Below are 17,978 nucleotides of genomic sequence, written 5' to 3' on the forward strand. Positions count from 1 at the left end.
GCGAGCGGAGTTGTTTACAGTAACGATAGTTTGACACGCACACGGTTCTGCTTTGAGGAGCCGCCGCACCGGGGAGCACCGGGGAGCACCGGGGGAGGACGGTAAGGAAGGAAGGAAAGGAGGAAAGGAGGAAAGGAGGAAAGGTGGGGCCCGAAGCGGAGAGAGACACACGGATTATTTCAGACACGCGACCAATTTGCTTTGAAGCGTCTCCTTCTGCAGCAGCGTGCGGGCGGGCGGGTGGTGGTGGTGGTGGTGCTGCTGCTGCTGCTGCTGCTGCTGCTGGTGGTGGTGGTGGTGGTGGGGGAGTCGACTGGAATCGGGAATTGTGGGGACGCGTCTCGCAACTTCCCAGGTTGTCTGTCAAAGCGCCAGCCGCTCGTGGCCTTTGTCTGCGCGTCTCTCCGGGGGATCACTTCCCCCCGACGCCCCACTCGGACTATGGCGGACGACGACATCCTCTTTGAAGATGTGTACGAGCTGTGCGAGGTCATCGGGAAGTAAGTGTCACGATCCGCCGTCTGTTTTTCCAATGTGTCCAAACGGCTCTACACACACACACACACACACACACACACACACACACACACACACACACACACACACACACTTACACACACACACACACACTTACACACGCACGCGAGCCGTGTTTGCAGTTTTTTTTTGGTTTGTTTTTTTTCCCATTTCCAACTCCAAATCCCAGGATCCCCCAAGCCATGCACGGCTTACTTTTTCCACCCAACGCGTGCCCCAAACGCACTTTTCCCGACCGTTGTTTAAATGTCACGATTCGACATTGATTGATATGAATTATCACTCTTCCCCCCCCCCCTCATCCCCTCACCTCGCATGCTTTCCTCAGCTCTGACCCAGTGGTCGGTGGTGGTTTGATGCAGGGACGCACCATGAGTCAGCCGTGCCTCTGATCCGGTCATTGCTGGTGACTGGTGATGATAATTGTCATAATAATAATAATAATAATAATAATAATTATTTCTCTCTAGAGTTAAGGCCTCTTTGCGGCGATGCGCCTCAACATTCAACATTTTCAACCTTTTGAACTGATTGCTTCGTCAAACGCCCCCCTTTTTGCTGTAATAACACAGAGATGGGAGGTTAATTACATCGCAGTCGACTCAATTGCCCTTTTTAATGACCCCGCTCGCAAAAGCCCTATCTGCACACTTTTCGGTATCCTCGCCATTACTCTACGTGGGCTACCATTTAACGATCTGCCCCGGTTAAACGTAAATTGATTGTTAATTGTATTGTAATTAGTCTTGCGACACTACATAACGTGGTCCTCACGTGGCCATGAACATTCACATGCTGCTAGAATGATTTATCAGACGCCCTGCCAAAACATGACGGAGCAGGTAATTATTCACTGTGCCAGGTTGAATCCCTCCAGTTTCCAGTCTGTTTGTCTGACCTTGTTACTGTACCTGCTCCGTTCCAATCTTGATCTCATCAGCTATCCCGGCACTTTATTTGTTTGTTTATTTTTAGGTTAGTAGAACTGTGTTGCTTGTCTTGCGTGTCGTTGGTTTTGGGATGGATACGGTCTCCTCATATAGGAGAGTAAAGAACTGCAGAAGAATATTTCCAAATGTCAGCGTATAACTGAGTGAAAGTGCCCTGCTGTAAGTCCAGGTCCGGCTGGTTGGGGAACATTAACTTGACTTTTGAGTGTTTTTTTGTTGTTTTTTTTCTCTCTCCAGTTAGAGAAGACAAGTTGGAAAAGAGGAGACATTTTTTTGAGGAGTAACGGCTCTGCTTCGGGTGAAAATCACAAACAAACCATTGTCTAAAGTACTAGTCGTCAGCGGGGCACTTCATCGGCTGTATCACAAACAGGAGCTCGAAATGAATCAGCAGCTTGGCCTTCTCCACTCTGCTCCCAGTCTGTTATACAATCAGTCATCCAGTCAGTCGGTGCAGGCTGACCGGTTTTTGGGGGGCGATCGTAGAGCCGGAACGGCGGTTGACTGTCGACAGGGGCAATGGGGCCAGCGTTGTACGTGTTTAGACAAGCCTGAAAACTATGTGTTGTCATCATCATGCGCCCGATTTTTTGTTTGAAAAGGAAAATGCAACAAAAAAACAAACAAACACAAGGCGTCCGCCGCGCAGTCACAACCAACCTGTTCAAGCCGAGGATCCCAGGTGAAGAAGGCATGCGTGAGATTCGGGCAGGAGGAAAGAGCCATTTTCAAACGTGTCCTGCCACATACACATACATACATGCGTAGTAAAACAAGGCAGTGTGAGTGGTCCGTCTCAGGGCCTTACTCAATGTTTTTGACAGATTCGCAGCGATATGGAGTTTTGGGGGGAGGCAGGGGAGCGGCCTTTTGTCGGCGAGACGGCGGTTCTACGTACGGAGCATTAACCGTAGCTTTATCTACAGAGATAAATGTTGTTACCTGCGGGGGAAACCCAATCAAATAACACAGCAGCCAGGAAAACATCACTTTTGAAATCTTACCCCTGCGCAGTGTATGTATTTATGCGCACATTTGTGTATGTGTGCCTTTTCCACCCATGTGATTGCGGATCTAGGACTATATATAGGTCATTCCGAACTGTGCTTGAAAGGCAGCATTGCGAGGACTGTGTTGGCCCAGTATGTGTTGCCCCATTGGCCGTGTGTGAGCAGGATTTATTTAGGTGTGTGTGTGTGTGTGTGTGTGTGTGTGTGTGTGTGTGTGTGTGTGTGTGTGTGTGTGTGTGTGTGTGTGTGTGTGTGTGTGTGTGTGTGTGTGTGTGTGTGTGTGTGTGTGGGATTTAGTCCTCCTAAGCTCTTGATTTTTAGAATGCTGACCTCGTACACAAATCCTGCGTGTCAGTCTGTGTGTGTGTGTGTATGCGTCTTTGTCTTTCTGCCTGAATGTCCGTTGGGTTGATGGGATGGAGAGAGAGGTCAGGAGTACTGTAGAAGGAAGCAGTCCATTAGTTTGACTCGCACATTAAGAGACGCACTACACCTCTGGGCTATACTCTTCTCTGGTTCATCTTGGGAACCGCTATCTCTGTGTTTTTGCAACCGCAGAAACGATAACAAGGGGTTAATAACTGTACTGCATCACATGCAAGTTGCTTCTGTGCAAAAACACAGATACCCGCAATCCCAGGTTCGACGTTTCATATTAGGTTATACGTGAGCTTTGGACTTTATGGTTATTGCATTACAATGCACTTTTCTCAGCACCGGCATTACGGAGCCACCAGGAACAGGCCACTGAGCGGTTACTGTACAAGCTCCTTTCTGTTGATGGAGCGCCAAACCCCATGTGATATTCTTTACTGAAATGGCACGGCGACCACCCAGCCCTGGCCACATCATCTCGCCGTGAATTTAACAATTGAGATGGTCCTTTTATCACACGCGCAGAGTCAAGCAGGGCTGCTCCGCTCCAATGTAAAAGTGAATTAAGCTGCATTTGCATAGCTTGCGGCCATGCAGGACACTCTGGGGCTGCTGTGCAAAGGCTGAATTTCTTATTATAACTCTGTGTGTGTGTGTGTGTGTGTGTGTGTGTGTGTGTGTGTGTGTGTGTGTGTGTGTGTGTGTGTGTGTGTGTGTGTGTGTGTGTGTGTGTGTGTGTGTGTGTGTGTGTGTGTGTGTGTGTGTGTGTGTGTGCGCGCGCGCGCGCGCGCGCACGTGCGCAAGAGAGAATATGTCCCTCTATAGGAGGTGACAGGGTGTCTGAGCCTCAGGCTGAACTGGCACTGCTGCGAATGTGGGTTTCAGTTGTTCTCATCACCTCATGGAGTGAACCGACATCGCTCTGCCACAGTTCCAACACAAAAACCCGCTCAGAGTGCAAGAAATAATCAAACAGGCCAAGGTCTTTGGTGTGTGTGTGTATGTTTCTGAGCTGATCCTTTTCATTACCTCTCCCCCAGGAGAAGTGTAGTAATTAATTTTTTAGAGCAGTTTTGGAAGACTATTTATTCTTCTGCGTCTTTCGCGATTATGGGGCGTAACAAGTTTGTGTTTGGCGATAATGGGTGAGTTGGGGGGGTGTGGCACACTTATTTAACCATGCATATGCATGTCTGTCCTTGATGGAGCATGTGTGGAACACTGACCTACATTAAGAAGCATCGGCGGTGCGGGAGAGCCTTGCCTCTCAAAGAGTCAGCCGGAGGCCATGGATGCATCGCTGTGCTCATGAATTGGCCAAACTAATAATACCAGCTTCCAGATAGCATGCTGCTACACCACTTGGCCTGTAGGCTGTTGGTCATTAGGTTAAAGGCTTTTTTTATTCTTTTTTTTTTAAATACACTGTCTCGTGGATTTAAAAATACTGTTGTAGGATTGTATTGGAGTTGACTGCCAAACATTCGACCATGAAACCAAACCAAATCAAAACTAAAAATGTATTTGTTCTCCAAAGGCATAGTTTTTCTTTTTCATTTTAAGTGTTTATTTTTGTTTGTGGCAGACAGTGAACTGTCAGAGAGGGACGTTACTGTCTGCTTTTAGAGGGAGTCCCCCTTTTCGGGTTCAGTTGTCTGGGATCATCTTTATTGTGTTTGTGTTTATCAAGAAAAGTTTGAATCAAGAACATGCAGCACGGAGTGTTGCCGTAGCCGTGACTGAGCAGGGTCCTCGGCCTCAGGGGAATACACAGGCAGGCAGGAGTTACCTGCGGGACTTCCGCCCAAACCGTGTGTCGACGCACGCCACAGTTTATATGGTATTGTATGCGCTCAGGCTTCTCCGTTGCAGCTCGGGGGGGCGGGGGTCTGCTGAAACACTGGCTTCAGTACGCACAATTACACATACATGATATACGAGAGTGTTCTCACACTCAGCTGATAAAATATTTATCCGTCCCTCATCAAGCTGTGGGACAAAACCCACCGTGGAGAAGGTCCCGTCCGCTCACTTTGTGCGGTGACAAGTGAAAAGAGCTGCGCTTAGCAGAGTCCATCAACCTCACCTCGCACCCAAAACCCCCGCCACCCCCAGCTTCAGAAGGTGGACAGCTAGTCGCTCGGCCCTTATTTTGATCCAGCATGAAAATGTTCCCTCACTTACCGAGGATTTTGTGTATGCCAGGCGGCATCAGGACACAGGTGGGTAGTCTTCTGCAGAGTAAATAGAACTGTTATGGAGGGACCACTTCCAGCTTTCCTCTTCCGCCTCTCTTCATGTCGGTGCAGATGAAAGCTGGTGCGTACGCGGTGTCTGACCCATTCCGAATGCAGTAATCAACTTTTTTTTTTTTTTTCTAGTCAGAAGAGGATCGCGATGCATCGTTTGATGCTTATAATTATTTTTAAATGGACCTAAGCAGGCTAGCGACGGAGCTAACTACACAACAGCAGCTTTCTTACAGATCACTAACCCCTCTGAGCCTCATCACACTCAGCAGCCCGCGCTGTCAGAAAGCGTCTCTAGCGTGATGGGCATTGGAAATTGGAATTTTCCCAAAAATCTCTTCTGGGCCTAGGCCGTCATAGGGCATTGGAAGTGACAGCAGTCTTTTTGGGTACTGTGCAATGCCGGAAGCCGGTCTTAGGAAAGGGAAGATAATCCCTTTCCTCTTTTCCCAGCAAAGCCCCTCATCTTAACTACTGCAGAGTTCTAATAGATTTGCAATACTCCTGAAAGGAGTCTAAGCTAGAGAAGGAACTTCTTGATGGTTGCCATCACAACGGTAATAAGATAGAGGAAGAGTAAGATTGTTGAAAAGGCCAACTGGAGCGGCGTCGGTTCTCGTCGGCAGCGGGACCCGGCTGGCCTGCGTTTCTCTTCCTCCCCTGGCACACGGGCACTGAAGCATGGAGGAGGCTGGCAGGCCACACACACTAACCGTCCAACTCACTGTTCCAATCACGCTGTGGCAGATGCGGGTGGAACAGACTCACACACGCAAGGACACACCGTGCTTACCTGTGCACGCCTGCACACACACACACACACAAACGCGCGCGCATGCATACACACACACACACACACACACACACAAACGCGCACGCATGCATACACACACGCACACACACATACAAGCGCACGCAGGGACACACAGTGCTTACCTGTACACACACACACACCAGTACATGTTACTGTCTATTTGGACGTGTTTTGTGGTTTATGCTTTTGTGTGCACGTGTACATGCTAGTGGTGTAACGGAACAGAGATGATCCCTGATCCGCCTCTCACGGTTTGGCACGCATGTCAACCGCCGTTTAATTGCAAGATTTAACCATTATAGTGAAATACAGTTTTACTGCCGCTGTTACTTTAATACCATAAATATCGATGCAGAGATGCAGTAAAAAGAAGACACAGTAGACGAGAGATGCGTGCTGACTTACACTGAAGCGCAGTGATTGGGTTGCGGTACGTCATGCTATGTTGCTGCTACTTTAGGACATGTGGTGAAGGAGCTGCTGTATGTCGCCGTGATGCATCTGCCTGTCTACCATATTGGAATGGTCCGCTACTAAACAAATATGAACGAATATAATGTGAATACGTTTTTCACCATTTTATTTTAATTTTTTTTATTTATAAACGTGAGAAATGATACTGGTTACATATTGCTTACGGATCTAATCATATCTTTTTCATTCACTACCATGTTTAAAGGAAGAAGGTTTATCAAATATATTTAAATATTTTATTTAAAAATTAGGCATATAGGATGTGTTTTCATTGAAGATCATGGGCAAAACTTGTTTTACAGAATAAATGGAAAGCAAAGTTATATTTGTCTCCTATTTTTATTTAATAAATTTTTTTTGCCTATCGGAAAATAACTCAGATCGGTGACGCAAAACGATAATACGATCCGAACCGTGAGTTTTGTGATCCGTTGCACCCCTACTACATGCTGTGCAAAGGTGTGTTCTAGTTAGGTTGCATGTGTGGTCACAACAGGTTTCTGTTGGCTAACAAAGGGCCTCCTTCATTAATGCATTATTAATGAATTACCGGTAAGAGTCACAAATGCTCCCCCACTGAGATGTCTTATGTGTATAATTAGCCAGCCAGCAGGTTTGTGGCGCAGGGCAACACACTGGGTGTCTATGAAGCTACATTTTTGGGAGATGATAAGGAAGATAAGGGTCCCTCCATTGAAGTGTGTGTGTGTGTGTGTGTGTGTGTGTGTGTGTGTGTTTTTTAAAGGAAAATATAGGCTATTACTGTTGCCCAGGGCCCATATTTTTTTTTATCAAATTACAAATTGCGTATTAAGAGTCCCACTGAAAGTTTGACTCGGAGAAAAAATATTCCAACCCTGGAGTAGGACATAAAATGTGGTAATGAAGCTTCCTTCTCTCACTTTCACTGAGAACAACAAGTAACAAGAACTTTCCCTTCTACAGCAGGCAAACGGGATCACTTCCCCCGCAAGCTCGGTCACAAATATAATTCTATCAAGTATTGTTAACGCCCTTCACAGCCGAGCACATACATTCCCGGGACAGGAGAATTATGTCGGGAACGATTGACAACAATCAACTTATGAAGAGATCTTTTGGGTAGAGATGGAATTATTTTTCGGGCCCATCTTTTCTGTGTTTTCTAGTAAAAAAGAGTGTGTGTGTGTGTGTGTGTGTGTGTGTGTGTGTGTGTGTGTGTGTGTGTGTGTGTGTGTGTGTGTGTGTGTGTGTGTGTGTGTGTGTGTGTGTGTGTGTGTGTGTGTGTGTGTGTGTGTGTGTGTGTGTTGGGGAGTCAACCACTGAATCTGGCAATGTAGCCAGTGGTACTCTAATGAGCCATTATTCCTCCTTGCTTTCTCTCTCTCTCTCCTCCATTCTTTCCTTCGTACTTCCCTCGGCTGTTGAGTTTCTCTGGCTTTCTTTTCATTCGGGCATTTCAACTCTTCAATCTTGAGTCATTTCCGCCCGAACTGCCAAAGCATAGACTGTCACCTGGGTTACAGCTTGGGGCTTGCCTACAACAACCTGCACACGCACATGCACACGCACACGCATAGACACAAAAGGCCTTTTCGCACCACAGCAACCTTTTCATCGTACTAGGAACCTTTTGGAGGAATAATCCTTTTTTTGTGTCCGCACTGCAGGAACTAGGAACATTCTTAGTTCTTAGAACTTGATTTTGAGGAACGTTTTAAGATCCTACTCCAAGGCAGGGACTTACTGGCACAAAAGTAGGCTTTCAGTGTCGTAGGTGCACTGTGATTGGTCCAGACCTAAGTCCACGGTACCTAGCCGGTCCCTCGCACTGAGGACAGGCACCCCGGTCGAATCTCATCGCACTTGGTGCGGACCGAATGAAAATAAAGAACAATAAAATAGTGTTTTTATTGTAGATGTAATTATTTCATTTATTTTATTTTACGATGTTTTTTGAATGAATTAACGTGCGCCCCTAAATCCCCGTGCGGTGTCCCGATGCAAGCCTGTGCCTTATGAAATTCAGAACTATCTTGTAGATCTGATATGAGTGAAGATCCAGCAACTGGAATACTTATTTCTCGCCTCAAATTTGTTCAGATACAGATTTTAGTAGAGTGATAAGGTGAAATAAGTGAAAGTGACAGCGGAACCCACACTGATACCCCATTGGATGACGTCACTTCCGAGGTCCAGTGCGGTGTGAATACAACCAGGAATAAAAGCCCTTGATGGTGTTTAGTTCCCCTCAGGGAATCCTCAGAACTGATCGGTGCGAGAAAACCTAAACACACTCATCTACTTCCCCCTTCGGAAGTCCTAGGGACTGCTTTTTGGGACTTGATTCGCAGACAACTGTGGAATTCCAAGGAATGGCGTTGATTCCGTTGACCGACACAGACTGGGACTGGCACTGGCACTGGGACTTGATGGCCGGTGGAGTTTTGTCCATAAACGTATTCACTGCCTGGATCCCAGCACCCAAGTGAGATATTAACGTACTTGCGTTGGAGAAACCATTTGAACCCTGCGGGCTCTCACACAGAGCATGGCAGCACGGCATCAACGTCAGCTGATGCCATTTGTTCAGCGCTAAGAGGCCGGAGCGCGGGGCTCGGAAAAGAGTAGAGTTATGCGCTGGACCTGAGAACACTCAGGCAATAAAGATGGCTTGCAGATGTAGAAAGCACCCTTTCAGCTGCTTTGCTAGTGCCCTTTTATGTGCTTCAGCTTATTGCGTGGAATATATTTGGCATTCTGTGTTTTGTGGTTCGTACATGATGGAATAGAAGTTGAGGCAAGGAACGCTGTGGTCGGACTGAAGGAATAAAAACCCTCACCCACACTGACAAGCCCAATGAAGCGAACTATATTTGTGTCAGTTGATTCAGGCTGTCCTTTAGGCGAGAGCTTTGTGGCTGATCGTCAGCATTTCCCTATGTATATGCTGCCAATGTTGGGACTCCCCGAAGGGTGTGTATTTTTGTGTTTTGTGTGTGTGTTCCTTGAGTGAGAGCGATTGTGAGCATGCCTGGTAGAGTATGTGTGTACTTCACATGCTGAATGCATAATGACCCTTGCCTCCAAGGCCTCATTCTCACATGGCAGCGCTATTGTTAATGGCACCAGCCAGCAAAGGCCCCGCAAATATTACTGTAATGGATGGTATTTATATCGCTTTGTTCAGCCAGGTTTTTCCAAAGCTCTTCCCTTTCCTCCAGCTAGGCACACATATATTCCCCATTATCCCAGTTTCATTTGAGATTAGTCCATATAGCTAGATTTCTCCCTCCCCCCTGCGCCATTTCCTTTGTGATTGGTGCACACAATGGCCGGGTTTCTTTTAATTAACTTCCGTTTAACAAGGCAGGTCAATTCATAAACATTCATTTTTATAATGAGAGCACGGCGACAGCAGCTGGATGTGTAAGGCCCCGGGTATACCTACACAGGGGTGGAGCGCAGCGTCACAAGCCGTCCGCCCAGAGAGCGCAGGGAGTTTATAGCTGGCACATTCTCCCTTGCAATATTCTGAGAAGCGACGGGTGGCAGGAGAGAGAAAATACCGTGTGAAGCAAGAAGCAGTAAAGTATTTTGGTTTTAAACCGGACGCAACCGGTAAACCGAAGGACGTAAAATAAGTAATTTTCCGTCTTTGCAAACGCGGCCTAGGATGGAGAATCAGGTCTCACTGGCCGCAGCAAAACAATCGCTTAATTAGTCGGGTTTTTTGTTTTTGTTTTTTCTTTTCCATTTTTTGGGGCAGCTTTCTAAAATCTCACTACAAAGGATAAACAGCCGCGCAGCAAAATGAATCAAATTGTGCAATTATCCCGGAGAACGCCTGGGTCTGGGTCTCTGCTCCCCACAGGAGGAGGTGGTGGCTGCGGCTCCACCCCCCAGTAACAGGTGTTTCTGACTGTGCTCTGCACCGCCGCATTGTTCCTCCAATATCTGAACCGAACCAAAGAAAGAGAGAGAGAGAGCCCGTTTCAGAATGACCTCGAAACGGGTTTTACGGTGATTTATTTCTTTTTGCGGATTTCTCCAGACGAGGAGAAAAGCTGGGGCCGCTTCAACCGCTTAAAGCGGCTACGCAGAATACTGATTCGCTCATGTTTTGAATTGCGCTTTAGAGGTCATTAAATTAGCGAAATAAATGGACAAATCGCCCAAAAAACCAACCACCAATGGGCGCCGATATATATTCATCCAATTGCCCAAGCCTACTTTGATCTTATCCAACGCTGCTTCACGTGAGGCGACAACCCAACATTTAACCCCATGAGAAGTGCATAGAAAATATACAGTCTTTCCTTTGTATTCTGTAGCTCTGCTGTGTTTGTGTATTTTCTGACTTTTTGCTGTGTTGGCGCACCCCTGCAACACCTTGGTGCATTTGTTGTGATAACGACTGATAATATATTTATAGCTCTAAATTCCACCTATATTGTATGTGTTCCATGTATTTTATGTGACTACATCGCCTCACTTAAAGAACTACCTGTTTAACGACCGTTCAGACTGACGACCAGCTCCCTGACCAGTCTGTATTGTACGCAGTGTACAATACCATGGCGTCTCAGTGCCAAGCAACTCATCGCGCATCACCCTTTATATACTATATACACTATATATACTATATATACTATAAACACTGTATATACAGTACTATATACACTATATATACTATATACACTACATACACTACATATACTACTGTATAAACACTATATGTACCCCCGGAGGAAGGACAAGCCAGGATGGGTTAAACGCAGAGGCCTCATTTCACCGGCCACCATCCAAAAGCATGTGTGTGTGCGTGCATGCGTTGTAGTGTGGTGTGCTGTGTGACAATTAAAGATTGTTCTTCTTCTTCTACATATACTATATATACTACATACACTACATATACACTTTATACACTTTATACACTATATACACTGTATACATCTCATCTCATCACCGTTCTCAGAGTCAGTATTCACTACACTAGCATTTGCAACGGCCACTCCCTCTTACCATCAAATAACGCAGGTCCTTGCTCATAGACCAATTTGCTTAACGACCTGGTTGTAGGAACGGAACTCTGTCATTAAGTGAGATATACCTGTACTTAATAAGGGCAGAACAAGTATTATGGCTAAAATTCAATTGAAATTATAGACCAAATGAGGCTGTTCTTTTGCGCTAAACTGGGGCTTGACGCAAACATGCATTCAGGAAAGATGTGGGCTGTAAGCTCCACCCACATCACAGGACTGTGTGTTTTGTGCAGGTAGTTCTTGGGTTCTCTTAGCTGCTGCACATCTGCCACTTAGCATTTTAGTAACCCATAAAAACTCCTCAGCACTAACCAGTTATTAGCTCATTAAAACACGTTGCCTGTTAATTGGAGGCTGTCCTGCTCTGCTCACTTGCTCTCCTCCTGTGTGTGTGTGTGTGTGTGTGTGTGTGTGTGTGTGTGTGTGTGTGTGTGTGTGTGTGTGTGCGTGTGTGCGTGTGTGCGTGTGTGCGTGTGTGCGTGTGTGCGTGTGTGCGTGCGTGCGTGCGTGCGTGCGTGCGTGCGTGCATTTTGTCCGGATCAGGATTCACTCAATTAATGTTGAATAAAAGATAAGTATTAGGGTTGATGGTGCCGCAAATTTGATATTTCCCACATATGACTCACCCCTCTTAAACGTCTTTTGTTATATTTGCTTTCTCTTATTCACCGAGTGCTCATGCTGACATGAAGCTGGAGGGCCGTTGTTCATAGTGTGACATCCTATTGTGCGCTTAACTCGGGATTTTCAGTTTTCAGGCCTTTGAAGCAACAAGCAGCAACTCTAGCGGAAGACAGGCATTTAATTGTGGTTGCAATGTAACTGATTCACCCCCTCCTGATAACGCACAGACATGGCTGCAGGCCACGTGCGTTCATGTCGGGGCGAGTGTACACATTCACATACTCACTAGTTTGCTTACTTTAAAAAAAATAAAAGTCTCTTTTCTCTTAACACTTAATTAAAGTGATTTACTGAAATGCTGGCTGGGCGGAATGACCTAAAATTATATCATGGTTCTGAAGCACGGACGGTAACAGTCTATATAATGGTATATTTATTTTTCTTAAAATTTCAATATAAGTGCTTATGAAATAGTAAATAACTGGTATGGTAACTGCATGGCAGCTGTTACTGTGCTCTTATCTGTATAACTAGGACATAATCCTCATAGTAAAGAGGTATTTTAAGAACAGTTATTGTGCAAAATTGCAACGATAAATAGAAAAAATACAAAACTTTTTCATATGTAACTTCCATCTCTTTTCAACACTTTTTATGAAATACAATTAAATCAAGCTGCACAAAGTAAAAAAAAAAAACTGACTTCATGTGTTATTTATTCCCTTGTGTGGAAGTTAAAATATTTTAATAAATATTATAAATGATAATAAACATACATACATAAACATATATATATATATATATTTTTTTCTTTTTCTGTCGTCCTCCGCAACGAAAATTACAGCTGGATGTTACATAGTACAAGGAGAAAGCGAGGAGCCCACTCTACTGCCCATGTCTGCCGGTATTGTGAGGAGAGTGATGCAGCAGGTGTAGATGCCAGTGAACCGGTGACAGGGTCATGGGCGCCCAAGGCTCATTGATGCGCGTGGAGAGCAAAGGCTAGTCGTCTGGTCCGCAATGGAGCAATGGAAGAAGGTGCGATTCTTGATGCCGACGAGGAAACTACACGTTTATTGTTGCTTAACAACTAATGCTGCAATCAGATGGAACACGGTAGACAGGAACAGGATAACGGCACTTTCTGAACAGCACCGGTGGAGGAAAAAAGACCCGGAACGAGGGAGCGGTACGATGGCAAAACGAACCAAGAGACATTTGCTATGGTGATGACTTCAATAAACCATACCAAAATTATTTTGTCTGTTATTATATACAAGAATTTTAATAATGCTTAGTAATTTCATTAGCCTGAAGTTGTCCATATCTGAACCAAACTTGATCTGCTACATAACATCCAGCTCATTCCGTCAGGGAGGACGGCAAAAAGTTAAGATATTTAATTGCGCAAGGACGGGTCGTAAATATTCCTGTAACCACAAACCAGCTCAGCAAGTCTTGCCTCAAAATTCTCCATTTTAAAATGAAATGAGTAGAAACGGCCCTCGCGCCAAGTCACAAAATCTCGGAGGTTCGCGATGTCGTATAGCTTCCCACCACCCAGCGCCATGGCGCCACCCCCTGGTGACGTCATTAGCTTTTATGTCATCAATTAATCTCAGATTGCTTGTTTAGGTGAACCACTATCGATTTAGTAAATTCCTTTAAATTTGCATCCTACTGCCAACGTCTAGATACCACAGGGGCCAGGCATGTGCAGGTGGGGGCGCGGAGGGAACCTGCCCCTTTGGCCTTTTTATCAGGCACATTTTTGTGTCTAAGTGGGAATGGGCGTCGAGGATTGTATGGGGAAGCATATTCATGAGAGCCTGCGATGTGCGCACAGTGGAGCGGAGATCACGGGCTTCCCGATGCGCACCATCACGGGCGCCCTTGATCTGCCTTTTCTTTTTTTTTTTTTTTTGAGCACCTGCCACCCTTAACGTCTCTGCACGGGCCTGCGCAGGACGCCTAGAGGAGTCCATGCCTCGACCGGTCGGAGCTGTTTTGGTGGCACAAGGGGGATCCACACAATACTAGACAGGTAGTTTTAATGTTGTGGCTGATCGGTGTATAAGGAACAGAGATCCCTCAGTGAGGGCTTGTTGCCTAGTATGTGTCCAGGAGCCTTATTCAATAATTACTTGAATGTGAATAGCGGGTGACGTGGCTTATGGAGACAGAGTGAGTCAAACACACACAGCTCATCCTTATCATCACGGCTCTTTGTTTAGGTTTTCATTGTCAGTGGCTGAGCCGTAACTTAGAATTGGGTTCAAATCATTACGTGTTTTGGCTGCAGCGTGGGTGTGTATGCCCTTGGCGGGGAGACGTGAGATTGTCTCACTCCCAAACCAGGCAATATTAATCATTCATACACACATACCTATATAAATTAAAAATGCGCAAAAAGAGGTCGTGTGTCTTCCTACGAGTATCTCCGTGGCACAAAAGTGAGGGAGAGGGAGGAATCATCCGGCCAAGAGTGTGAGAGGGGAAAGGATTGATTGGAAGTAATGAGTGCGGTGGAGTGGTTTTGAGAGGCGAAGGTCCTCAGTTGGGGGGCTTTGCCACGTTTAGCAGAGCTCTGCCGGTGTTGACATATTGTCTGACAGATGGATGACACATGCTCCGCGTGCTACAGCCCTATTGTACGTAGCAACGAGCCAGGGGCGCACATTGTCCCCCTCCAAACCGCCACTTTTCCGACCAGAGCAATTGGGGTCTTCCTCTCAAACTCCTTGTGTCGCTCTCCTTGTCTTTTATTTTCTTCTCCAAAGATGGCTGACTTGTATTGCCCACGATATTAGCACAGCAATTCAAATAACGCATTGTGACACCAAAGAGGAAAAGAAGAATGACAAAACCGTTATTTTTTTTTTAGCGTTCATGTGTCTCTCTGTTCTTCCTCATCTCCCCCTTGAATGGGAATGAGTGCATCACACATAATGTAAATATTATCCTAATTTTCCTCCTTTATTAATTCATCAGGGAAGTGAAGCCCCTTGCCCTTCAGGCATGGAGCAAGGTCGTGCAACACTTGTTCGCTATTTCTTGCATATTTTTAAACACACACACATCTCCCATGCTTGGCTATGCAGCGTATTGAAGGCTGTGTTGTGAGTACTGCATTCATTGCAAGTCAATGAAGAGCAAAACTCAAATGTTGAAGATGCACCACAACACAGTGTTGTTTATTTTATCTTTAGCGCAGGTCCAGTTTTTATGCATAAAGCTCGCTCTCTCTCTCTCTCTCTCTCTCTCTCTCTCTCTCTCTCTCTCTCTCTCTCTCTCTCTCTCTCTCTCTCTCTCTCTCTCTCTCTCTCTCTCTCTGTGTCCTCCCACGGTGTCAACAATAGACATGTTGACTGGTAGTGATGAAGCACTGGGTTCCTGGTCCCTTTGGCTGACTGTCCCATCTGTTTTGTTTTTTTTTTTTGCTCTCGAAGCCGCCAAGATAGGCCCACGCGGTTTGGCCGCTAACATTAGTCAGTCGGTCAGCGAAGTCTCAAAGCAGCTTGCTAGCTCAGCGGGTCGGATGCTTTTAGACGCAGCAAACAGTCAGGAACAACGCGGTGTCCCAAGACTGCAGCAGCACCGGGCAGACCAGCGGTGGGGCAGGGCTCTTGTCTGGACACAAGACAAAAGTTTTTTGTTCTTTTTTCGGTTTCTTTTGCTCCACGCATGTGCGCACGCCGACGCCCGGCGTCCACGCAACTCCTGCGACACAGGACCCTTTTGATTTTTCCACGCCAGTCCCACACATGGCCTTGTAGTGCGTCACTGCTCTGACTCATTCAGTCTCCACTCAGCCAGTCAATAAGTCAGTCAGTAAAGCTCTTGTTACTCATTGACTTCTGAACATTCGCGTTTAGGCGTATGGCTGTATTGCCTCTTGAAATGAAACTTAATGGAGTCTCTGTAGTGAGTCAAGTTGGAGGATCGGTGGGGAGAAACACCTTTAACGGCAAGAGTTCTCAAGAGCGCACGGCGGCAAAATCAGTGTGCTTCACAAACGTGCATGCCAGTGGCATAACGGAACGTAGTTGATCCATAACCGTTACGGATCGCCCCCCACGGTTCGGCACGCATGTGAACAGCAGATTAACTGCAAAATGTAACCGTCGTAGCAAAATACAGTTTTACTGCCGCTGTTACGCTTTAAAGTAATAATTGCGCAAATCTCGATGCAGAGTGGCAGTGAAAAGAAGACACACACGACAGACGTGTGCTGTGTTTAATTCAGAAGCGAAATCATTGCTTTATGGTACATTGCTGCTACTTCACGACATGTAAAGGGCGTCTGCTCGTCCGCCATATTGGAGTGGCCAGGATCCGCCAGTAAACAAATAATATAATGTGTATTGAGAGATGTAAACTTCCCTCCAGAATCAGCCTGTAACTTGCTTAATTCTGAATACTGATTTTCATAAAATTTAGTTTGTTAGAAATGTGAGAAATTTAACATAATGATGGAATTAAATTCAGTTACTGGGGGCAGATCTAATCATGTTTTTTCATACTTCCATGTTTAAAGGAAGAAGGTATCATGCGTGCCTTATTGCACTTTCATTTAACAATTGGGTATTGAATATTTTGTGTATTTTAAGATTTTATTTTAACATTAGACATCTTGTATGTTGTTTTCATTTAAGAGCATGGGCAAAAGTTCAGAGTCAATGGAACGCAAATTTATATTTGTCTCCCTTTTTTATTTCTTATTTATTTGTTTGTTTGTTTGCTTATTTGTTTGTTTGTTTGTTTGTTTTTGCTGATCCGAAAAATTATCCGATCCGTGGCTCAAAACCATGATACGATCCGAACCGTGAGTTTTATGATCGGCTGCACCCCTAATACACGCAAACAGACAAACAGCGTTGTTCCCTCCCAACAGCTCCAGGCCTGGTGTTTGCACACTTCAACGGGTAATTCACAAGCATTGCAGCCGTTGCTCCATCTCCTGCGAGGGTCCCGCACTTCTGGGAGTTTTGCCACTGCCTGTTTGTTCATCCTGTGTGTTCGTGCTTACATGGCATGTCGTCTGCCAGGAGCAAGGGGTCCCATGACTGTATTAAGGCAATCAAAAACACACACACACACACACACACACACACACACACTCAAATCTTGCGCACAGACTCAGCCCCTCAAATATTTGCCCACTTCTCTTTCAATCTGAAGAATCAACCTGTAAGGTGTTTGGTGGCATAGCTGGATGTGAGAGAAGCTGAGGCGAGATGGGGGTGGGGGAGAGATGAAAGAGAGACAACTTGAGGGCCAGGTGTCATCTGGGAGGTTGAATCATTGATCAGGGTTGGAGGAGGACGAAGAGTCAATAAGAAGCACAGGGACTCACTTACCGCAAGTGCCAGGGCTGTAGAAGGAAAATAGACGTGACTTCTGTGAGGTCGGCCCTCGGTTTCCGAAGGGGTGAGTTTAAAGCCTCGAGTTTGGGTTTACGCTCGCCACCATCTTAATGTGCATTTCAGTGCGTTGGATTGGTGTGTCCTCCATGACATCATGTAATATGTGAAGCTGGTATCCCCCAACCAAGTTGGCCACTGTTTTATTTATTGCATTATTGCTTATGTCCTTTCCAGGGTACAGGCTCTTTATCCACATTTGTTGCAGAGTTCCTTTGCTATTTGCGGGTCTTGCTGCACCATACAGAAAGTGAGCGTTGCCACAGCTGTCAGGCTTGATCTGTGAGGTGCTGGGTAGATATTTGTTTTCTTTCTTCATAGCATTCCCGCGTTTTGACACGCTTGTCTACAGGCCGCATTTCACACACCTCCTCTCTGGGGTGAGTTTCTTTGATGCATGCTTTACCCTAAGGCCGGGAGGAGAGCACACAACAGACAGAGGTTCAACGCCAACTCTCAGCTACCAGTTAGCTGGGCCCAGCCGCTTGGATTTTA

General features: G+C 45.9%; 1 protein-coding gene across 2 annotated transcripts in view; it reads left to right on the forward strand.

The window, feature by feature from the left end:
• Positions 1-314: 314 nt before the first annotated feature.
• The window catches only part of caska (calcium/calmodulin-dependent serine protein kinase a), a 110,178-nt gene continuing 92,514 nt past the window's right edge, over positions 315-17,978 (forward strand). For both annotated transcript variants that reach the window (XM_080019675.1, XM_080019676.1), the window contains exon 1: positions 315-500. In XM_080019675.1, coding sequence (XP_079875801.1) covers positions 442-500 — 59 coding nt within the window. In that variant the 5' untranslated portion in view covers positions 315-441. The remainder of the gene's footprint in view (positions 501-17,978) is intronic.

Source organism: Zeus faber (genome assembly GCF_960531495.2).
Source record: "Zeus faber genome assembly, chromosome: 18".
Taxonomy (NCBI): domain Eukaryota; kingdom Metazoa; phylum Chordata; class Actinopteri; order Zeiformes; family Zeidae; genus Zeus; species Zeus faber.